At 40.9% G+C, this 15,275-nt stretch overlaps 2 protein-coding genes across 5 annotated transcripts in view; one reads left to right on the top strand and one right to left on the bottom strand.

The window, feature by feature from the left end:
* The window catches only part of Rcd5 (microspherule protein Rcd5), an 88,732-nt gene that overhangs the window by 27,212 nt on the left and 46,245 nt on the right, over positions 1–15,275 (top strand). For 2 of the 3 annotated variants that reach the window (XM_075876264.1, XM_037426829.2), the window contains exon 3: positions 12,466–12,581. In XM_075876264.1, the coding sequence (XP_075732379.1) occupies positions 12,466–12,581 (116 nt within the window). The remainder of the gene's footprint in view (positions 1–12,465; positions 12,582–15,275) is intronic. The other variant, XM_037426830.2, reaches the window with a different exon arrangement.
* LOC142775009 (uncharacterized) overlaps positions 2,151–15,275 on the bottom strand; it is an 83,214-nt gene continuing 70,089 nt past the window's right edge. For both annotated transcript variants that reach the window (XM_075876267.1, XM_075876266.1), the window contains one exon: positions 2,151–3,413. In XM_075876267.1, the coding sequence (XP_075732382.1) occupies positions 3,370–3,413 (44 nt within the window). In that variant the 3' untranslated portion in view covers positions 2,151–3,369. The remainder of the gene's footprint in view (positions 3,414–15,275) is intronic.

Here is a 15,275-nt window from a genome sequence, read left to right as displayed (position 1 = left end):
AAAGTCGGCTGGGGCGAATCCTCCCAAACATGGGGCCGGCACGGCCTTAAACAATGTCTGTGGTCCATTCTCTCAGACCAGTTCTCGGGCTCGGAGGAGAAGACTCTGCCATACCCGGAACTGCAAGGTGGTTCGGTGGAGGAAGCGACGTTATCCCCGGAACTGCACGGTTCTTCTGCACAGAAGGCGGCGCTGGGAGGGGGAGACAGTTCGTCGGAACAACGCTCGATCTCGTGAGACGTGCTCCCGAACTAGGAAAATGTCTGTGGCATAACAATGTGCAGTGGGTGCGATGGCAATACATATTGTTGTGTGCTATTTCATAGCTCTATGTAGGCTTTGCAATGAACGTTTGAAGTGCTTCAGTCTGGACAACTGTAATGGGGAATCGGCGTAATTATTTAAATGGTTAATCTATTGTGAAGTTGTGTAGCACAAATTAATGCAAAAGCAGTTGTAGGGACATTCCAACTGGAAATTAGCTGACTTTGCTTTGGTGATCCGTGCAAGGTCCAAGTGCAGTAAAATCCTATCACACCCCGTACCGTATGGGGTGAAATTGAGAGAAGGGAGAGACATCAAGTGTGCCCAGTGAAGGGGGATCGTGCGTCTCTTTGGTAAACCCTGCATTTGGAGGTCGAAGTCGGGTTGCGCCCTCTGTGGTGCACACGTTATGTCCTATCTCGTAAGCCATTTGGGTGGTTTCGGATTGAGGCATACTGAAGACGCTGCTAGCCTTATTTGGCTTGTGGCTGTTTCTGCCTGCATCTATGAACCTCTGCGTGCATAATGCTACAGCTGGAGCAATCTCAAAGAAGCGGGAAGCTGCTCAGTACATTTTCTTGCTGCTACTTTTCACACAAGCTTTGTGAAAGCCTGTATTCTGGGTCACAGAGTTAGATGTGTTTGTGTTTGCTGTGCATGTAGACAACATGCTTATTAATTTAATTAGTATGCAAATGTTTACACTAAACATGGCTGATAAAACTATGATACATTGCTATCGCTATCAGCCACCCTTTCAGGCAAAACTGTGGTCTTTTTTTTTTCTGATCTGTCAGCTAGATCCTTCATTTCATTGCCAGTCTGAAACTATTCTCCAAATGAAATTCTCCAAAAGAATGAAACTATTCCCCAAAATAACACCTCAAAAGGGTGGTTCAAAAGGTGCAACAAAAATGCAGCATTGGTTTTCAGCACTTGTAAAACGCAGCACCATTTTGCTGATGACACAGTAGAAATTTTTGCTGTCATCATGCCACGTTAGTGTTTCCAGCTTTTTCACTTTCACAGCTAGAACAAAAAGAAAATCTCTTCATGACTGCCTCTGCAGGCATTTGAACCAGTATCCCAAAAATTTGAGAGAGTTCAGTGCTTGTGTTTTCTATTCTTCTGTCCCATGCTAACGACTGAGGCTTCACACAAAAACACTGCTGTCCAGTAGGTACAAGGCTTTGTGTTCCAGCCGCACTTTTAATGTAGTGAAGTATGGGAAGGCATTTTGAAGTCTGCCAAATAAGTAGAGGTTATCTGGACAAATCTAAGTTAAGTACTTTTCAGCCCTGGCACATCGTTTACTTAATGTTTTAAGTTGTTCAGATCTTGACATGCACTGTAGTCAACAACTTGTTTCTTTCCAGTATGGTAACTTAAAACTATGTTCAGTTTTGGCTCTTTGGTACTGCTTGGCTCTGTTGCATCAATAAGATGCTGCATAAGTAGGTAAAGCTCACTCAGTAATACTGCAGAATTGTTTCGGTTGAAATTTCCCACCAGCTTCGTTCCAGGGCTGCAGTACTATAAGCACGATTGAAGGATTTTTTTTTTTTAGTGAAAAGGAGCTTCACTAGTGTCGTAAATGTTTTGCATTTTATGGAACGATTGCAAACCTAACAGGGTAAAGGCCAGATGTAAGAGATGCAAAGCTCACCAACTTTTTAAAAGACTTGTATAAGCCAGTGTGAAGCCATAAACTGGCAATACACTAATGCAGGCATGGTCCTTGAGAAGAGAAAGCCAGTTCACCAATACTTCATGCATTATGACATGTGATGTCAAAAGGGCAGCACTTTTTTGTAGATTATGGGTCTCAAACAGGTGGGCAGCGTGTGTCTTGGGACTTATTGCCAGTGGCCCATCCTACACATAACTGTGTTCATCCCATTTAAAAAAAAAATTGTAGTTGTAAGCAATTCGAGCTTTTTCGACCCGCAATTTACAGGTGCTTGCAGCAGTAAGGAACCTGGCTGGTAAAGCCAACAGTGTGTTTAAGCGAGCTTGTTTCAAACTTTGGCTGTTAATGTTATTTTGTGCTTCACTAGGAAAAACTTTTCTGACTTGTTTAAATTTTGCTGAATGGTACTACATTTTCTTCCCTATTATAATTTAACAATTGGTTTGAGTGAACTATAGAGAGGTAAATGGGCACAGTTTTTTCATTAGGCACACCATGTGACCAGTGTTTCTTCAAAACATAACAGGAGAATAGAGTTTATACGCCAGAAAGGCGCACTCTAACTCAAATTTCACTGGTCATTCTTAAGATTGCTGCGATGTGTTTCTCCAATCCTTAAGCTAGATGTCATTTAGAAATAACCCTCAAATGTAAGATATGGGAAAGGCCTTTTAATTAGCAACATTAGCTGGCATTTTGTTTACTCTCCCCCTCCCTCGCTTTTCTCCATTTCCACCTTCTTTACTGTTTCTGCCCTTGAAGAAGTAAGTTCTGTGGCTGTGGCCCACTAGCTCAAGTGAGTTTGAGGGTTATGTCATAGACCAATAAATGTCTACTTATGCAGTAGTATAATAACATTTCTGACAGCTCTCACTAGCTTTTCAACAAAAGACAGATTAGGCGGGAAGAAATTAGCAGGGAATTTCACAGGTCATTGTAGATGCACTGCATTCAGAAGTCAGAATGTGTTTGTAAAAAGTGTCTAGCTTGTTTGGAATAGCGAGGAGGAAAATGTAGTCAGCACAGGAAATTCTATGGCTGCATGTGGTGGGGCGCTGGCTTTAAGGGAAACCTGACAGCCGGCGCCTCTTGCTAGGGGCAGAGTTCCTGGGCTTTCGGCCGAGCCTGCAAGAAACGGGGGCCATGGCATCCCAAAGCCCTACGAGCCCAGCTGGTGGAGGCAGCAGTGGGCCCACGGCAGCGCCAAGGCGGGAACGGCGACGCCTGGAAGAACTCCAGGAGCTGGTGCTGGAGCGTGAGCTGCGTCGCATGGAGCTTGAAGAGAAGAAGCTGGTTGTTGAGACACAGAAGTTACAGCTTCAGAAGGAAAATCTTGAGCTTGAGCGCCAAAAGCTGCAGCTTGAAATCGGGGACTTGCAGGCACGCATGCGCCACTCGCGACACTCTTCAGGCCGCTAATCCTGGATTGTCTCGAGGCACTTTTGCTCCGTGCAGCGGCCTGTGAAGGATCGTTTGAGCATCAATCATTAAGGAGCAGTTAGCTCTGATATGGACAAAGAGTCATTTTTTTTAAAAGAAGGTATTAATAGTGCACTTTGCCTCTCTTTGTCCTTTGTGAATGCTGTGAATCCCTTCTTTAAAATTTGTACCAACTAGCCCGCCTTTCGCTACGGTTTCGCTTTACTCTGCATGCAAAGCACATGCTGCTTTTCTCAAGGATTTTTAAATATACTACTTTCATGTGTCCCAAAGATGAAAACTCTACGGACTTTTGCTTAGGAAGGCCGGAGCGAATTTTCAATTCTTATATTTATCGCGTACGAACTGCCATGTTTATTAATGCATTGTAAATGCTATTGACAAATTTGTAACGACTGGCTTACCCCAGTGTTTCATCACGAATGGAGAACCTTGCATGCGTAGTTGTGCTTATAACTGCTGTCTTTTTTTTATATGCTCTGTAGTTACTGTTGCCACCCAGCTTCAAAATCTGGCTTGCAAAATGGATTGGTTAAAGCTGTCTATATTATTCCATTGAGCCATTCTGTTGAACTGAATACCACCTGAAGTTAACCGACTAGAGATCTGAAACTTAAGCATTGTTTTTCAGATGTACATGTGTCGAATGGTTATTTTGCTGCCATCTTACAATTGAACCTGAACTAGAACTTATGGGAGAACTATTCTGAGCCAGTTTTATAAATGCTCAAAAAGTCTGGTAGACTGCCTATTTGAGCATATCGAAGGTAAAAAATTTAGATGAGAGCTCCTGTGGTTAACATATACGTACTTGCTAGACAACAGGCAATACTTGAAGCACTGCACAGACCATTTTTTCCGGCCTTGCCTGATTCATAAAGTGCCACACGCTGATCCCCTCAAACATGGCACTGCGATTTCTTGTCTCGCTCATCCCAAACCTAAAAGATCCCGGCCACACCCAGGCTAACCCGGGTCAGTTGAAACCATTAATTTTATAGCTTAAATGAGGCATTGTTGAAAGAGAATGAATGTTGCTGTAATATTTGCTTAAGTGCATCTTTTTTCCCTTTTCCATGCATGAGTAGCAGTCAGCTCTGCGAATGGAATCATGCAAGGCAATGAAAGGAATGCACACAGTAGTTTATACGTGAGGCTTTTAGCCACTGCCGACCTCTTCTTATTTTGTGCGTGGGTCTGTCAAGGTAGTGTGTAATTTTTCAACATTTTCACCGTGCAATGTGGAGAACACATTTCATAGGCCAATGTGAGCGTCCTCGGTTACTACAAGCCTCCCTATTTGTTTGTGTGTTGCTCTGTAGACAGCTTTGGCGAAGTGGCAGAAAAATTGACCTGCTTATGATTTATTATATCATTTACAAATCAACTCTTCCTGTGCAGTGTCATCATGTGAGAGCTGCTTTAGAATCTCCGAACACTGCTTAATATGACAGTTATATGTGCAGTCTATTGAAGAGCTTCATGGAGCCGTGTATACCGATTCTTTGGTGAATGCTAAATATGATATTTGGAATTTAGCTTGTTTCAGGTAAATGGCAACAGCAGCAGTAGTTATTTAGTTGGGAGGTATAACCTAACTGGTAAATATGAACATAGTCCGTAGGCACTTTGTGGGAAAATGATTAAGGAAGCTGCTTTGCAACTATTGGGGACAAACAAATTGTTGATATTTAGAGAGGTACCTGAGGTATCTGTATTTACCTCAACGAAGGAAATGCAGTTGGAGTGAAACTGCTTGCAAAGCAAGAGGAGTTTCCTGAGGTCTCCATTGAAAAGCTAGCCAGATAGTCTCTTATAAAATGCCTCTAATGGCCCCATAGATGGAGCCATTGCACGCCTTTGGCCCATGTAAGTATGACACCTTCTCTCAAGGTTATAGGCTCGTAAAACATTTGAGAGGTCTGGTATAGCACAAGTTGGCACGGTGGAGTAGCTTTTATATGCCATATTTTAGGGGAACCAACAGAACAAACTGGTGAAAAATCTTAGTTTTCGACATGTTTTTATGTTTTTTCTCTGAAAGCATGTGTTTAAAAGTTGCCCTGTATTTTTTATCCTAAAATTTACTAAATTTAGGGTGCATAAAAGTAGTGTTTTACAGGTGACTATATTTGAGTCGACTAAGTTTGTTGAACTTAAAAAAAAATCTTGGTTCAGCACTTTTTGTTCAGTGTCTTTTTTACATTTGTATTTTGGAATGAATTACAGTGCTGCTTGGACTTATTTGCTGTTTCTGTGATTTGCCTTTTTATTGTTGGCTCACCATATTATATATACATATAGTGTGTGTGTGTGTATATAATCAGTTGTTTCTGTGTAATCATACTATTTATTAATCATAGTCATGCCACAATACAATATTAGCTTGCTATTGTGAATTCTGCAAATGTATTTTCTCGATGATTTATTAGTTTACATGCAGCAATAATCTTTCTTAATATGAAATAACAGTTGTACCTTAGGGTTTCGAAATATCTTGCTCGTGAATGGGTTTGCTGTTTCGCTTGTACTGTTCTTCAAAGCCTGAGGATTTCACATTTTGTTATTTTCTTTGTGTTAGCATTTGAGAACAGTGTGCCTTGTCTGTGTTTATTTCTAGAGGAGTCAGATGTTTCAGATATATTGTAAAATTGGCCTAGTTAAGCCTTTTTATCATTAATTGGTTTCACACTGTAGTATACACTACTTGTGCTCTCACTGTAGATGTGAAGGTTCCCTGCCTCCAATGTAGTTAAAGCACTTTTTATTTTGCCGTCCATATGAAGGATCCCTAATGTTCCACGTAGGAATGACCATAGCATTTGCCTGATTGTGCTATCTCGATGAGGCTGCTACAATGGTGGTGGCTTTGCTATGAGCATGTTTTGCTATCGGTTATATAACCGCTGTAACTGCTTATTGCTATTAATGAACCGGTGGGAGGGAAGCATATCATTTGTATGAGGAATGCAGGGAGCACCAGAATTGTGGCGCACATAGGCGTGCCAGTGGGTTTGTCATGTAGCATTTTTTTCGTATTTCGCGGGCATGTGTAGTTAGCAGAAAAACACTAATGCTGATGTCAAGTTCAAAACTGTCTTGGCGGATTTTGACTAACCAATCTACAAATTTCTCAATGGAATTTTCAATGCATCTTTGTTCCTTTAAAAGTTAGTTAATTGGCCTAATTAAAGAATTATTTGGAATTCAAAAGAATTATTCAATTCAAAAAATAGTCTGACTCACTGTAGACAATGATCAGCAACATGCATGTGGTCGCATCGTCATTGCATGTGTCGGCATATTTTAAACTCTGGCCAAAGATAGCCGGGGCACCCTGTATATCTAGTATTGGGTAGCTCTATTTGCGACATGTTGATTGTGAAGTAGCTGGGCTAGAGTAGGTTTAGGTGCACTTGAGCGGGGACAAGGGCAGAAATTTCTTTTAAATTTCAAGCTGTGCTGCTTGCTTGCTTTACATTTTACTGTAATGACAGTGAGGATGGTTTAGCATGGTCTCTTCACATTCACTTGTGGAATGTTTAGTACACTGCGGATCACTGCTATTTAGTGTAATTAGAAAATTTACATCAGTTAATTTGTAGCAAAAGGCTACAAGTAACTAAAATTGCTCCCTTTCATCAGCCTTATTATGTCTTGTGGGGTTCTGGTGAACTGATTTGCCCTTATTATTTAGTGTTAGCTGTTAGCCAGTAAACTGCAAAGAGTAGGGGACAAGTTAATTTTATAAGGGATAGTATGTCTTGGGTAGCATACAAATTAGCTTGATGTACAGATGTGGGTCTCGTGGTTTATTAAAGAAAGTTTATTAAAAAAAACTAAGAAAACATTGTTTGGTATTAGAGTAGCAAACTATTCTATATTGTGGCATGCTAGATACCCTTGTATATATTTATATCTTTTGTAGCTTAGTCATTATGCAGCATTCAGACAAGTTAGTAACTTTGGCACGTCAAAAGAAAAAAAAATTAATTTGGCTCGAGAGTACTCTTTTTGCTGGCAGCCAGTTTGTAGAGGGGTACGGCAGAGCATGGGGATGGAAAATCTAACGGTGCATGCGACTCGTATGTTCAAGCTATTGAATATTCCAGCATTGCTTCGTAACCTTTAGCAAACAAATATTTGTTTTCTGTGTAAGCAACTGATTTTTACAATTTCAGATGCACATGATCATGATAGACCAAAAAAAAAAAAAAAGGAATTTGCGCTCATACTTTTCAATCGATAGTAATCAGAGACCAAATGAGTTTGTGAATCAGTAATTTGTAATATTTCTTGTTTCTGCTACTTTTTGTTAATTTTTATTTAAAATTTATTTCACTGGGATGGCATACTATCCTAATGCTAAAATTCAAATTTTTGATACAGAGCTGAAGTAATTGTCCTGCTTCTGCGTTGTGGAAAAAGCTCCTTCAGTGAATAATAGGAACAGCACAACCACATCTGTAAATTTTTTGTTCACACATGACCTCACTTGTGTGTATCAGGTTGGCAGCATATTTAGAATATAGGTAAATATGATTTCTACTAGAAGAATAACCCTTCTTTTTTACTAGGTGGTTGCTGACTGACCTACAAAACTAATGATTGCAATTGGAATCACTGGGTCTGAAAGGTTTGAAGCAAGGCAAAAAGAGCTTATGAACTTTCATCGTGCACAAATGTACTAGCCTGTTGAGTGATGGTATAAACTCCTTTTTAGCGGTTAGAGGCCTTGAGACAGTGAGACCGAAGAAAGCATAGGAGGTATTCCCCATCCACTTTCGTGGGCATATATGTAACCCTGGGAATATTAGCTAAGACCACTCGTCACCATAAGGGTGAATTCTTTTGGTAGAGGCTGTTGTGTAGCACATCGGCTATTTTGCTAAGTTTGTGTACCATAATTTAGTGAAGGGAGAAGACGTGTGTCTGATACTGTGGTATGTGGCACCTGTGCAGGTACCTTGCATCTGAATGTGCTTGCGCTTCTCAGCTGCTGGCTTAATGCAAACGCTTGCCCCTTACTTTCTTTTGTGGCTCATGTACAGCAACCTTTATGGCAGCTTTAAGCATGAGAGCACTGAGCTTCTGTGCATGCATCGCCACGTAGACAAGGCTGCCCCACTCGTGGTCATGCTCATTTCTGATGGTTCTGCCTGATCATGAGATGCACAAGCATGCAGTTGTACGTGATGAGTGAGCTGCGCATAGCATGTGCATAAGAGCTGGAAGTGGTGACGCTTGTTGGCTTTGCAATGCATACTGTGTCATGCTAGCTTTGTCCTGTAGGTGGCTTCTGCTTGTGGATCCTGGTAGTGTACTACTCTCACCTGCTAGCACCAGCACTGACAGCCCTCCGAGCATTGACAAAGGTCCACGAGATATGGGGAAGACAGCATGTTAAACTAAAGTAAGGCGATGTAATGTAAGTGACCATCTGTATAATAGCACCTTCATTGACGGCTCTTTCAACTATTGACTTAATCAGCATCAGTGAGTTGAAGTCACTTATAAAGCCTCTCACAAGGTTTGGGCATTGCAAAAAAAAAAAAAAAAAAAAAAAAAAAATCAGCCCAATGCGTACATAAGCCAATGGTGATCACGTCTGCAAATTTTGAAGTGTCTGTGCGATGTGAAAATGGTCTAAATTTAAAACAAAAAGAAAGCTGCACATTTTTTCCTTTCGAGGGAGGTGTACTTGGAGAGAGAGGGAGTGCTAAGGCCTTGGCAATGGGCTTGTGTTAATGTAAGAGGCACTGCTTATTTCCATTGCAGAGACCACAATGCATACTCTGCAAAGGAAAACAGAAAAAATATATAGAGGGAGTGAAAAAGGAAATAAGCACGAGACTTTCTTCTGCTCCTTGTAGACATTAGCCAAGGCACAGGAAAAGTGTGTCCACTTTGCAATGAAACTTGCCTCCTGAAGGCATGGTAACAACACAGTTTAACTTTTAGATGCAGAAGCATCTTATACTCGCGCCTTGTAGTGCGCCGTCCGCGCCGTCCGCACCGCTTCTCGAACATTCGACAGCTGACGCGCGCGCATGCGCCGTCGCGCCGTCGCCCACTCTTCCACCATCTGTGCATCCCTTCCTCCTCTACACACCGCGCGCGCTTCACTCCTCCACCATCTGTGCACCCTTCCTCCTCTACACACCGCGTTCGACATCTACAATTCTCCTGATTCTCCAGTGGACGCGCATGTGGCGTCGCGCTTCGAGAACATTCAACAGCTGACAGTGCATGCGCCGTCGTGCTGTATATATACTCAAGGTCGGCGCTCGCTCGCTCAGTTGCCGCTCGTTGGTTGGTTTGTACGGCGCGTCGACGTCCAAAGTCGCGGTGAAATGAATTCCAACGAATCCACAAACACAATGATCGACGTCCCTTCGACCAGCGCCGCCCTTTCGCATACGTGTGTACGTGTTCACTCATTTAACACCCCCTCATACAACCACGTTAACCAATTTAGCCATCGACCCAAGTAAGTCGCAATTTAACACCCCATTTCACAACCACGTTAACCAATTTAGCCATCGACCCAAGTAAGTCGCACTTTAACACCCCGTTAACCAATTATATGCTCCGCATCCTCCTCAGTGTTCCCCCGAGGGAAGCTGCGGGCAATTTTTTTATTATTTTTACAGTAATGAATCAGTTAGAAAAATTCTTTTGGTAAAACCCCCTTTGGAAGGAGCCTTACATCTTCTAATGCATAATGAAAATTTGCATTGGGCCCTGGATGGGGAGCTTTTAAAAGTTATTATTCTAATGTAAAACAAACTGTTCTTGTGCAGATGCAGGTGCTGATACGGAATGTTGCCTATGGTTTTAGTGTTGCACACGGTTTGAAATGGCGTATAGATATAACTGCCTTTGCACTCATTTTGAGGAGTTCACAATACATGGAAGAGCTTGAGTCACACTTGCATAAATTTCTAATCTTTGTAGCACTTCTTACTTCTGCATAGATTAGTGGATTTTATTATGGCATGTAACCACAAAACTTGCGTTTGCAGTTTTGCGGTCGTTGTTAAGAGTGGGCAAAAATATGGGCATATTCTCGTACATTCTAATGGCGGTGTAATGGCTAAGCCTCCACTCCCCCTCTCTCCCACCTCTTTTGCTGGCTTTATTTTATTTTTATTTTGCATTTTCAGTTACATGCAATACGTTTGAAGGTAATATTTTATTTTCATGCTGTCAAAAATAACATTGCTTTACCCCTGAATAATACTGTGTAAAATTTCTGTTTCTGCAACTGCCACAAACCTTGTCTTGTAAACTGTGCAGTCTTTTAGGATTAGTAAAACTAATGTACCATGGCCTTGAATATGGTAGTGATTTCAGAGGCAGGCCCAGCACCCCCGGACATGTGTTTCGAACTTGTATGTTTGGCTACTTTCTTTTAAACATGTCTTTGTGCTTATTTTAGATATGGGCTTCTGAAAACTTTTCGAGCACATTATCTGCATTGTCAATGTCTGAATGTCAAATATAAATTGTGTTATTTTACATTCCTGGTTGAACATTAAATATTTTTGCACACATTCCTTGGCATGACACTGAAAGCTGCAGTCTTAATGCATATCTTAGTAAATGTTGTGCTATTGTGGGGGAAAATGATTGTACAATGATCTAGAACATCTCATTGAATTTTTTAGAGCACTCTTAAATGTGTATTATGTGGGCTCATTAACCCTTTCACTGCTGGGCTTTTCTTTATGTACTGCTGCACTCTCCCTGGTATATTTTTTTATGTTATGTGAACTTTTTATGTTCCCAATGGGGTAGGATGCTTTTCAAGTCACGTAAAAATTTTTAATGAAGATTATCTGATCAAATAAAAAGTTGCACAACCAAATTAATGATTACTAGAAAATTACAAGCAATCAACTAGCTATCTAAGTCATATAATTAGCCATTAATTCAGAGTGGCTGAGTCACTATTCATCTATTTTATTTGGAGTTAAAGTTCAGCAAGAGCTGCTGGTTTTCATATGTCAAATAGCGCACGCATGTATGTGGGAAGCTGACTTTCCATGGCTGCACTGTTCAAACGCTTGTAAAGAGATTGCAACCGACGCTGATTTGGCAGCATGCACTCCATCTGTTTTCAACATTTTGACTAGCCATTATATTTCTCCCTCCGCAGAGGGATTGAAATGCCTGCATTATCTGTTTATAAAGAACAGTCTCGCTAGTGGCAGCGAGAGAGGCAAAACGAGCATACTCTGGATTGGCAGAGCTTGTGCGTGTCATCGTCTGTATTATCTTGGCAATGGCAGTGAAAGAGTTAAGTGATTGTGCTAGTATGCCCAGTGTTTCTAAGCTATAGTTGTATGCAAGCTGTAGGGCCATATTTCAGTGCTGCTTAAGAGTTATTGATATTTTTTTAAAATGTCATTTTGTTAGGCATAATCAGCTTTGATTTCATCTCGAAGCAGCTCTTTGGCATTGTTTATTAACAACTAATTTTTTGTGATAATTGGTTCTTAGAAAATAGGTGCCATTGTGATATACAAGTGGGAGTGTTATGATTCACCAAATAGTTTGCACTATGTTTGATACCAAGTGAATTCATGCTGTGAAATATTATTGTTTTGCCACTGCAAATGTGGGAAGTACTTTCATCTCTTGTAACAACTTCAAGGCAAGTGTGGGTTGGTATTGATATTAGCATAATTTTGTTGCCTTGTGCTACAGTATTTGTGGATTTTACATGTCATGTCAATAAAGGCCTTTGTTTTGCTTAAATAGCCTGTTTAATTCCGGGGGAAAAGCCATGTAATTTACATTATGTTTTCCACACATTTAACTTGCTAAATTTATCAGAAATTATGATCATGACATCTTTACAGTGTCCTATTATATTTTAGCTGCCATTCATCTGAAGTGGTAATTTAGAAGGATGGGGTAAAGCTGCATTGATCTTCTGCTGTATTTGTTAAAATTTGATTGATGCAAAATGATACATCAGATATTGCAGAATTTAATAATATGCTTTGCTTTCGCTTTTGTCTTCTCTTCCTTCTAACGGAATGTAATAATGCTTTTCATTTCAGAATCTCCACCAACAGTCGGAAATGTGAAGTGTGCATTTTCTAATTCTGATGGTGAATCGGCACCTAGGCCTGCTCCAGCTGTGCCCCATGCTAGCCTTAAGGTCAGCACTTACTTGGTAAGGTGCTGTTGTAACATGTTTGCTCTGGCAGCATGACTGACACATTCTGCAGACATGTCTTTCACAAAAAGGTCTGTGTGGCCAGGATATCACCAGCATCAAATAGTGAAGACCTTTGTTGTTTCATGATATGACATTGCGAACTTTGGTTGCCTTTATGTGTTGGTCTGGTAGAAGTCCTAAAAGTCGTTTGCATCGGGCACAATTCGGAAGATGTGTTCACAAAACTGAGGTTTGATTGGGGCTCCATCTAAAACGGGATTGTTTCAATAACCAATGCTTAGTGGCCATTTCATTTCCTTCTCCAGTGATTGTACCTTTGAGAAAATGGTGTTTCGCCTTTGAATTTTCAATCTCAGGAAGAGAAGGCTGACAGGACCAGTTTTTTGGTGACAGGGAATGTGAAAGGAGTGGTGCTGATGTTACTTGGAGGTGCGGGGTGCCTGGCTACATCACCCAAAAGGACTAAGCAAAACTGGTGTATGTGAGCTGGCAAAAGGGCTCATCACAGCACCCCGTGGTGGCATGGTATCTATACTATGCAGTGGACAGAGCATATAGATACTTGAGACTGCTACTATATGCATGATGCTTGTGATTTTGGGCTCCGGTGCGGCTAAGCTATGCGAACATTGGGTGAATGAACAGTAATAAAATTCGGATTGCTTGTTTGTAAACATTCATAAACTCAATACAAAGTAATGTCTACCAGGGTGTCAAGCTCATGAGATGCAGCTGGTGTAAGGCACATAAATGAGGGCTTGCATGCGCTCAAGTGCGCAGGTGACCTGTAAATGCAGTGGTATGCATTAGTGAATACTGCCATAGCATATTTCGTATGAGGCAAGTGACCAACTCAGTCACTTGGTATTTGACAGAACATACGTATAGTAAGCCCAATGCTGAATGGTACATTAAAGCACCATAGCAACTTTTCAGTGTTGAATTGTGCATTGTCCACTAACCTATGTGTGTCCCATGGCAAGCTTGCAAAATTTGAACTTTATTATGTAGTAGATAGATGACACAGCAGCACACCAGTCTTGAGTGTTGATGAAATGAGCTGACACCTTGAGAAATGACTCCCTCGAGTTATAGAAGTCGACCTTGTCGTGCTTTTATACACTGCAAAAATGGAACGTAGTTAAAGCAGCTGAAAAACAATGCAATGTTTTGTTTTTATCTTTCTGTGAGTGTGTGTGTGTATGTGTGTGTGTGTGTGTGTGTGTGTGTGTGAGAGAGAGAGAGAGAGAGAGGGCACTTCTGCAGTTTGTGATATTAGGTCATCTCGCAAGGGAAGGAATTGTAGGTACAATTTAACAGTGATGCCCTTGATGTCTCATTTGGCATTAGACCATGTTGATTTTTTTGTCTAGTGTGGTGTCATATTGTTTTCAAGCAGATGACAAAGCAGTGGCTCCTTTTTTTTACTTCAGTTGGTGCATGCCAAAATGGGGGTCACTGTGACTGCTAGTGGGAGGAGTATAGAACCTTGAATTTAAGTGGAGTTACAAATGGGAAAATGCATTTTTCCCCAAAATACGTATTTTTCATTTTTCTTTGCTTTTACAGGTTGAGGTTATTTACTTTCATGACAAAACCCCCCCCTAAAACTGACAATTATAATTAAACTCAAGATAGGTTAAAATTGCTTTTAAATAGCACAAGGTGGCTACTGAAAAATTTGAAAGTTCTCATTGTCTAAGAGTCCTCTGGAAATTGTCTCCTGGCCACTTGCCATTACATTTCGATGAGGGGTTCACTAAAGCCACATATTCAAAATGACCATGATTGCCAAGGTCTTATGATGGAAGAAATCATCTTTAAAAACACATCTTTTCTGCATAGATGAGCTTTCACTTTTACCTCTAAAATGCATTTTTTTCGAGATTCAATTTGGGCAGCTCGAGTTTGGACATCATGATTTTGGTACTTCTCATAGCCCGATCAGGATTAAATTTTAGCCCACATAGTACTTACCATGTGAAGGGGGCAAGTATCTCCTTTGAAACTTGATATAGCTTGTATAATTCATACGAACTTAAAGTAAGAGATCAGTACGGGCCAAGGACTCGTTAGAATTCTCGCGTTACAATTTTTATTGACCATCAAAATGTTTTATACACACTCTATTGATTGTTATTTGCATTCTACAGTTAATTTGGAGCAATATGAGCCAATGTGCTTGTATAGATGGAAAAATGTACTAGGTTGGCAAACTTGACAGAAGTGCATGCCCTTCGTGTTTATGCTACAGTAATATCGAATTTCTGTAATGAAAAGAAACTTTGCAAGCAAATTATTGAATTGATGGTTAGCGTCGCAATTTCACCGAGTTGAGCAGTAATAATTGTCGGAAATTTATGCCCACTAATCAATAGAGAGTTGTTGCTAGAAGACAGGGACAATTAACTCTACAAAAAATATTTTCCAAGGTCCGCTGCATGTACAAAGTGTTCAGGTGGCTCTCACAGCCAGTTTTTAGCCACATTGGTTTTGCTTCTATTGTTATATCAGACACAGGGTCACACCTAGTGTCACTAGTCGCTCCTATTACGCAGTCATCACGCGCACATGGGTGCGCATCAGCGCTGCAAAACACATGCGTTGCTTGGAAATGTCTTGCGACCCCACCTGAATTAAGTGAGAACGAGCTGATATTTCATGGATGACAGCATCTCGGCGCCAAGC

Source organism: Rhipicephalus microplus, chromosome X (assembly GCF_043290135.1).
Source record: "Rhipicephalus microplus isolate Deutch F79 chromosome X, USDA_Rmic, whole genome shotgun sequence".
In the NCBI taxonomy this organism is placed as follows: Eukaryota; Metazoa; Arthropoda; class Arachnida; order Ixodida; family Ixodidae; genus Rhipicephalus; species Rhipicephalus microplus.
This window is presented reverse-complemented; position numbering and strand designations above follow the sequence as displayed.